General features: G+C 36.7%; 2 protein-coding genes across 2 annotated transcripts; one reads left to right on the plus strand and one right to left on the minus strand.

Annotated features, from left to right (window-relative positions):
- Positions 1 to 3,374: 3,374 nt before the first annotated feature.
- Positions 3,375 to 4,094, minus strand: LOC130462395 (uncharacterized). The gene is made up of 3 exons (XM_056830548.1): positions 3,868 to 4,094; positions 3,695 to 3,757; positions 3,375 to 3,471 (listed from the first exon to the last, which is right to left on the minus strand). Exons 1-3 carry the CDS (start codon positions 4,040 to 4,042, stop codon positions 3,458 to 3,460), a joined length of 252 nt encoding a protein of 83 aa, XP_056686526.1. The 5' UTR covers positions 4,043 to 4,094; the 3' UTR covers positions 3,375 to 3,457.
- A 198-nt stretch (positions 4,095 to 4,292) lies between these two features.
- Positions 4,293 to 8,021, plus strand: LOC110800280 (CBL-interacting serine/threonine-protein kinase 21-like). The gene is made up of 6 exons (XM_056832761.1): positions 4,293 to 4,390; positions 4,483 to 4,603; positions 6,698 to 6,751; positions 6,859 to 6,984; positions 7,287 to 7,525; positions 7,790 to 8,021. The coding sequence occupies exons 1-6, from the start codon at positions 4,293 to 4,295 to the stop codon at positions 7,944 to 7,946; spliced, it is 795 nt and encodes a 264-aa protein (XP_056688739.1). The 3' UTR covers positions 7,947 to 8,021.
- Positions 8,022 to 8,313: the final 292 nt, after the last annotated feature.

Here is an 8,313-nt window from a genome sequence, read left to right on the forward strand (position 1 = left end):
ATGGAAGGAAAATATATGAGCTATAGAGTACCAAAGTTCACACTCACGATATTATCTTTACATTCCATTGAAGCATAAAAAGATATAGTCATACACTCACGAATGAGTTTTAGAAAGTTAAAACTATGCATATTAATCATGTAATAAATGTCAAATGAGTCCTTAGGTTCTTTAGTTCAAAGTTGGGAGCGGAAATGTCATTTTAGCTCTAAACATGACCTATAACGACCTAATGAGCCTTAAATGTGCATAAATAGATTCGAATGAGTTTTAGAAAGTTAAAACTATGTATATTAGTCATGTAATAAGAATCAAATGAGTCCTTAGGTTCTTTAGTTCAAAGTTGGGAGCGGAAATGTCATTTTAGCTCTAAATATGACCTATAACGACCCAACGAGCCTTAAATGTGCATACGTAGATTGGAATGAGTTTTAGAAAGTTAAAACTATGCATATTAATCATGTAATAAGAATGAAATGAGTCCTTAGGTTCTTTAGTTCAAAGTTGGGAGCAGAAATGTCATTTTAGCTCTAAACATGACCTATAACGACCTAATGACCCTTAAATGTGCATAAATAGATTCGAATGAGTTTTAGAAAGTTATAACTATGTATATTAGTCTGTAATAAGAATCAAATGAGTCCATAGGTTCTTTAGTTCAAAGTTGGGAGCGGAAATGTCATTTTAGCTCTAAATATGACCTATAACGACCCAATGAGCCTTAAATGTGCATACGTAGAATGGAATGAGTTTTAGAAAGTTAAAACTATGCATATAAATCATGTAATAAGAATCAAATGAGTCCTTAGGTTCTTTAGTTCAAAGTTGGGAGTGGAAATGTCATTTTAGCTCTAAACATGACCTATAACGACCTAATGAGCCTTAAATGTGCATAAATAGATTCGAATGAGTTTTAGAAAGTTATAACTATGTATATTAGTCTGTAATAAGAATCAAATGAGTCCTTAGGTTCTTTAGTTCAAAGTTGGGAGCGGAAATGTCATTTTAGCTCTAAATATGACCTATAACGACCCAATGAGCCTTAAATGTGCATACGTAGATTGGAATGAGTTTTAGAAAGTTAAAACTATGCATATTAATCATGTAATAAGAATCAAATGAGTCCTTAGGTTCTTTAGTTCAAAGTTGGGAGCGGAAATGTCATTTTAGCTCTAAACATGACCTATAACGACCTAATGAGCCTTAAATGTGCATAAATAGATTCGAATGAGTTTTAGAAAGTTATAACTATGTATATTAGTCTGTAATAAGAATCAAATGAGTCCTTAGGTTCTTTAGTTCAAAGTTGGGAGCGGAAATGTCATTTTAGCTTTAAATATGACCTATTACGACCCAATGAGCCTTAAATGTGCACGTAGATTGGAATGAGTTTTAGAAAGTTATAACTATGCATATTAATCATGTAATAAGAATCAAATGAGTCCTTAGGTTCTTTAGTTCAAAGTTGGGAGCGGAAATGTCATTTTAGCTCTAAACATGACCTATAACGACCTAATGAGCCTTAAATGTGCATAAATATATTCGAATGAGTTTTAGAAAGTTAAAACTATGTATATTAGTCATGTAATAAGAATCAAATGAGTCCTTAGGTTCTTTAGTTCAAAGTTGGGAGTGGAAATGTCATTTTAGCTCTAAACATGACCTATAACGACCTAATGATCCTTAAATGTGCATAAATAGATTCGAATGAGTTTTAGAAAGTTTAAAATATGTATATTAGTCATGTAATAAGAATCAAATGAGTCCTTAGGTTCTTTAGTTCAAAGTTGGGAGCGGAAATGTCATTTTAGCTCTAAATATGACCTATAACGACCCAATGAGCCTTAAATGTGCATACGTAGATTGGAATGAGTTTTAGAAAGTTAAAACTATGCATATTAATCATGTAATAAGAATCAAATGAGTCCTTAGGTTCTTTAGTTCAAAGTTGGGAGCGGAAATGTTATTTTAGCTCTAAATATGACCTATAACGACTCAATGAGCCTTAAAATGTGCATACGTAGATTGGAATGAGTTTTAGAAAGTGAAAAATATGCATATTAATCATGTAATAAGAGTCAAATGAGTTGCTAATATGAAAATTAAAAGGAAGAATTTCCTAGAACCTTCAAGGCTACTGCACATGTCCCTTTGTACTCAATCACTCCATGAGATCGGTTCGAGCTTAAATGTGAGCAAAGAAAACAAGAAAAATCACTAGATTCATCATGTCAAAGAGGAAAATTGGCTGATTGGACTCCAATTCTAACTTATCTTTCATCATTTTTCTAGACTTGATGAGTTCAAATCTATAAATGTCAGTGAAGACCTTAACCTATGAGAATATGATTACATGGAGCTATGATTTGCTTCCAAAGTAGTGGCATACCACCGACATTTTCCCAATTTAAAACAAATCAGCTGAGATATACATCAGATTTTAGGCTGAACATTATCTGTGGGCTTGGTATAAAATAGATCTGACAGAAATTTAGGGTATAAAAGGTGTTGACTGGACATCATTAACCTTAAATCCATGGTAACAAGCATCAAGGACATGATCCAGCCTGCCGGTCAACAACTCAATAAGGCCTTCAGTTTACTACACTGTCGTCATTCCATTTGTTTACAGACATAACATTATAAAAGAACATTAATTCAGAAAGCCATGAGATGACAGCCAGGAATACAAGACACGTGATGGAAATTGGAAAGCAGTATATGTATATACAAGCAAAAAAATGCATCAACCTATTTTCTGAAATTAAACAATTAGTAGAATACCTCTGTAATTCCACATTGAGCATGGTTGTGATCCTGAAATAAACCATACTGATCATGACTTTATATAACTCAGCTTTAGATGCTGCAGGACTTGGATATATAGCTGCAAAATAAAACCATCTGTCTTAAAGATCCTACACTTTGGTTGCTTTGTGCTTTTGATTCAAATAGCTCCCAAGCCAAATGCAAAACTCATATATAAAAAGGTGGGAACTGGAAATCAGGACTTGTGTCTGAAAATGTTAAAAAAAATTCAACAAGCAAGCATCTTAGGAAAAATAGAACGAGGGCAGCTGTTGTTGAAACTAACCTTAACGGAGTTCACACAACAAACTGTGATATAATTACTCTATGTTAATCATAACAATGCAAAACTAGAGCTGAGTACAGAAAACATGAGACAACGACATCTGGGCAACTGCAAGGTACATAGCAAGACAAAAGGAAAAAAAACAAGCTGAACACAAGACCATCAGGTAGAAAAAAGATTGAACAACTGATGAGATGTGACTAACAACAATAGAAAAATGACGAATAAGGAAGTTAAAAGTAGTTGGTTGGGAATGTCGAGTCAATTGAAGTTTGAGCACCTGAATTTGCAACTGTAGGGTCAAGTCCAAGGGCAGCAGGGACTTCCATGGCTGCTCTGAAGTTCTGAACACTGAGTGCAGTGTTAAATATGGCAATCTGACAATTACCGGAAAATGGTTAAGAAATGAAAAACTGAGGAATAAGAGACAGTGTTAAACATAGCAATATGACAATTACCGGAAAAATGGTTAAGCAATGGGAAACTGAGGTACGAGAAACTCAGGAAGTAATAAAAATAAGACAGCAGACCAAAGAAAATATGCCAATACCGGCCTCCGTTATGTTTCATATGTGATGAGAAGTGTGGTTGGAGCAATACCGTTGACAACTGCAGCCAGCTTCCAAGCAAGATTTTGAGCATCCTGAATCCCAGTATTCATGCCTACACATAGCATGAAAAAGTAGTACATTACTACAAGGCACAGTTTCGATACATAAATGTGCCTCACATCTCAACTCAAGAAACTAGTAAATTAGTAGATTTGCTCATACCAAATCCACCGGCTGGAGGAAAACGATGAGCGGCATCACCAGCTAGAAAAACTTGGTTTTCAAAGGACAAAAACTTCTCAGCAACTTCAGCATGCATTACCCAAGGCTTAATATCGAGTATAGATATATCTTCAAGCTCATGACCAACCAATTTAAAAATCAAATCCTCACACATCTGGTGGGGGAAAACATCCAAAACATCCAAACCATAAATATCAAACCCTAATTTGTAAATTCATCCAATATTAGAACATTAGCCTAAATTCTCTGCATAATCAACTCATTATGCTCAACTAATTGAAGAGAAACTGAATTTTAAGACCAAGCAAAACAAGAATCAATTATAAACTAACCTTGATACATTGCGTCACTGTGTTAAACAGAGTCAACCGAGATAGGCAAGACGACGGTCGGCGGCGACTGTTATGGAAGAGGAGGCGAGGAAGGTGGTGGTGGTGGTGGAGCCGCGCGGTGAAGAGGAGGTGAGGAGCGGTGAGGAGCGCGCGGTGAGGAGCGGTGGAAGGTTCTTGCTTCGAATACAGATTTGGGGATTGTGTGTTATCTCTTTGGCGGTGTGTTTCAGTTGATTTAAAATTTTGTGAATATCTATTGAAGCGAACAACGGGAAGCCCGCCCCTTTAGAATACTACCTATTGAGGCGGGCAACTTAAAGCCCCCTTCAACAGGTTCTGTAGAAGCGAACATAACAAAAGCCCGCCCCAACCACATGCTTAAAGTTTTGACCCGCGTTGACTAAGGGGTTATTGAGGCTCACTTATATATGCCCCCCTCAACAAGGGGGCTACAACAGGGGTTTTTTCCACTAGTGATTTCCTTCACTATCCCTTGTGGAGTCGCCACTGTGAGGGGGTCGAAAAAGCGCGAGGCTAATGCGTGACCTCGTCCCTCGTGGGTGTGACGATTCTTTTTATTCAATCAAGTGTAATTGGATTTCCTGTGAGTATACACCCAATTGACTAGTAATATAGGAGTCGCCATTCAGGTTTAACGACAATGAGAAAAACTGACAAAATCCGGTTATCGTGACATAAAGGGAGTGCAATTATGTTTGACCACGACGGCCGTAGGTTCCCTTGTGATCCCTGGTGTGGGGATCTCTCAATATACACCCGCAAGGTAGAGATTGAGGGTTCGGGGGACTGTAACTACCAAGAGGAGTACTTCGCTCGTCGATAACTCCAGAGGCAGGATATCCTTACTAGCTCAGCATAAATAATTGAAGGGACATGCGTTAACTATTAAACTAATCTGAGTTGATTTTAGCAATATGCAACATATAATACTAATTCGATAGTGATTATCTGATTTAAATAGCATTAAGGGACCTAGCATGACAATCCGATTTCCCAAAAATATTATATTTGTTAGGCGTGATAGAACAATCAGATTAGGTTAGTTTAACAGTTCATAAAAATGGCGAGGAAAGCAGTTAAATCATCGAAAAGGGACACATTACGACGCACCCTTGAGAGGTGCGTCACGGTTCTCGGAAAACTAACCACTTTGACTTTGCTATTTCTCCTTTTTATTTAACGAATCTCAATTATGGGACCGGATACGTTCTGTTCGATTTATGGATCGATTGCGACAGAACGCGTGAACAATTTCGCAGCGAGAGGCTTAGGCTAAGGGTTGGAGTCAATACTCAGAATATAATTATGTGTTGTTGTTTTCTTTCAAGTCGAATTTAGGGGGCTATTTATAGGGAAGAGTTCGTGGGAAGATAGAATTGCAGAGTTCTAATCCACAAAGAATTAGGAAAAAACACGTACCCAGGTATTTTCAGCGCCCAGGCCTGGGCGCCGAAGATTTCGGCGCCCAGAGCCAGGCGTTGAAAATAGGGTCTGGGCTGTTTTCTTTAGTCAGATTCGGATTCCTGAAATCCGTAGAGTTTGAGATTAATTCGAGTCTTTTAGCGCGTATCAATTTTATGACGGAATGCGTCTGAGCCCGTTACGAACTCTAGGCTCGTTAGGATTTTAATTAATACGTAACTCTTATTTCCGAATCCTATTAGGAATAGGATTCTCGCGGTTTTCTATCTCATTTAGGATTTATGTTGGAATGCAACACCTAATTCTGACAGATTTCTATCCTTTATGATTTGCCACTTTTAGAAGCTACCTTTTACGGCAGTTACTATTTTTAGCAGGTTTCCATAAATAGCAGGTTTCGGGTGAAATGAAATGGGGAATCGAGATTCGTTTATTTTATAGGAGATGCGTTGTCAAGTGGAGATTTACGTTTTCATCATCGAACCTTTCCCTTTCGGGAATGGGGACAAAAGTAGGTGTCTACACCTATATAATTGAGAAACCACACAAATGGATGTCGACAATGTTGTAGACGCGCCACCAATTTTCAAAATGGCCACATACATTAGATATTTAAACAAATATTCAAACCAATCGACATTAAATGGCATAAATAAAAAATTCTCCATGACATTTTAACAATCATTTCATTTCCTGTCCATAGCTTTTCAATGGCCAAACAATACCAATGTTATCTTTCTTGTATGATACTGCAGATGCAACACTGCATTTACATTACAGTAGGGTTATAACAAAATTTTCTTACAACAAAATTTTTGCTTAAAATTAATTTGCAAATACCATTCTTTGTCATAGGAATGCTACCATTGAGAAGGCTGATGATTCCCACATTTGTCACTTTGCATGTCAACCCTCTATTTTGATTCAATTCCAACAGGACCGTTTTGCAACGACAGCAGGCAAGGAGTACCATTCAGGATATAATCTACCTTTTCTATGTTTCCGCTTACTAATTTCTGAACTGATGCCTACAGCCTGGAAGTTTATTGTCAACAGAATGTGGTTCTCCAAGCTATGTAGCACCTGAGGTAAGAGGAAACTGTTCTCAATCAAATATATGTGGATAGGTGATAAGATAAAATGGCCCGACATTGTTGAAATGAAAGAACTAACTCTAATATAGTCAAATTGACAGGAATTGAATAAGAAAACTTACGATGGAGCAGCTGCATATGTCTGGGCTTGTGGAGTGATCTTATTTGAGTTGTGTGTTGGTTATCTACCATTCACTGACCCCAATCTATTGAATTTGTACACAAAGGTATTTTCCCTCACAAAATAAACGGTAAAACACTTTTTATAGTACAAAAGAACTCTTCATCCGACAAAGTTTCCTATGCATAGATATTGAGAGTTGAGTATGAATGTCCAAATTGGTTTACACCAAGTCAGAAGCAACTTATTGGTAGATTATTGAATCCCCGTTCCAAAAAAGTTATGCGGACTTAAATTCATATGTAGAAGATCAATGAAAACAACAGATTGATCAAACCAGCCTCAACTTCTGTTTTCTACAGAGAATTACAGTAGCAGAAATTGCTAAAGATGAGTGGTTTCAGGTAGATTATAAGCCTGCTGCAGGAATGCTACACAGATGATGTTCGAGCAGTTTTTGAACCTGAAAAGGTAATGACTATATACAAGAAACACCATTCAAAGATGAACATGCTAACTAAATGCCAAGGCTTTTTCTTTCAGGGAAGTTCAGACGAAAAAATTTTCCCTGAAACTCAAGGATTTATCAATGCCTTCCAACTGATCGCAATGTCTAGCGACCTTGATTTGTCAACCCTATTTGAAGAGCAGGAAACTCTACAAACATGAAACCAAAATATATTTTCTTACTTATACCTGATTAATGAGGATTCTCTAGTGATTTTCTCAAATAAAGTAGTAAATTTTACTAATAAGAACTGCACTCATTAGATTAATTGGTATCTTGAAAAACAGGACGACAAGAACAACACGATAATGCTAGGATCAAAATACACAATCACCGAAACTATAGAAAAGATAGAGAAAGCAACAAGGGATGCAAGTCTTTTAGTTGAATGGATGAGTAACAGCACGATGAAAATACAACTAAAATCGAAGTTCCGTTCATCTTTTAGCCTGTTGGTTGAGGTGATTGAAGTGGCACCAACAAATTGTGTTGTGGAAGTACCAAAACCTGCTGAAGAAGCAGGAATATATAAAGAGGTATTTTCAGGATTCTACCCCTGATATTTTCTTACTCTTTTCTTAAAAGTGTAAGAAAAATGCTGAACTAGCTATTTTGTGTGTGTGTTCTGAAACAGTTATGCAGGAGTTTATCTCGATTGCTAACAGAAAAATCACGTAAACATCGACGATGAGATGTCAAACGATGATAACATCATTATGCACAAGGTCAAAGGTACGAGAACAGAAGATGAATCACTTGATATCAACTCTAAAGATCAAGGTCTTTTTTTTTTCTCCATTGTGACAGTCAAGTGACTAGAGAGACACACATACAATTATATCATAGAGCTAAGCTTGAGGCAATTGATCCATATGATAACGGAGAGACATGATGTCCATCATAGATTTACGCTTGATCCATATAGTA

The sequence above is a fragment of the Spinacia oleracea genome, chromosome 6, assembly GCF_020520425.1.
Source record: "Spinacia oleracea cultivar Varoflay chromosome 6, BTI_SOV_V1, whole genome shotgun sequence".
NCBI lineage: Eukaryota > Viridiplantae > Streptophyta > Magnoliopsida > Caryophyllales > Amaranthaceae > Spinacia > Spinacia oleracea.

Coding starts and splice junctions, on each gene's coding strand:
- LOC130462395 (XM_056830548.1), bottom strand. CDS start 4,042: ATGTGTGAGGATTTGATTTTTAAATTGGTTGGTCATGAGCTTGAAGAT. Junction 3,758..3,867: donor TCCTCCAGCCGGTGGATTTG/GTATGAGCAAAT, acceptor TGCTATGTGTAG/GCATGAATACTGGGATTCAG.
- LOC110800280 (XM_056832761.1), top strand. CDS start 4,293: ATGGAAGAGGAGGCGAGGAAGGTGGTGGTGGTGGTGGAGCCGCGCGGT. Junction 4,391..4,482: donor GCGGTGAGGAGCGGTGGAAG/GTTCTTGCTTCG, acceptor TATCTATTGAAG/CGAACAACGGGAAGCCCGCC. Junction 4,604..6,697: donor GCCCCAACCACATGCTTAAA/GTTTTGACCCGC, acceptor TGATGCCTACAG/CCTGGAAGTTTATTGTCAAC.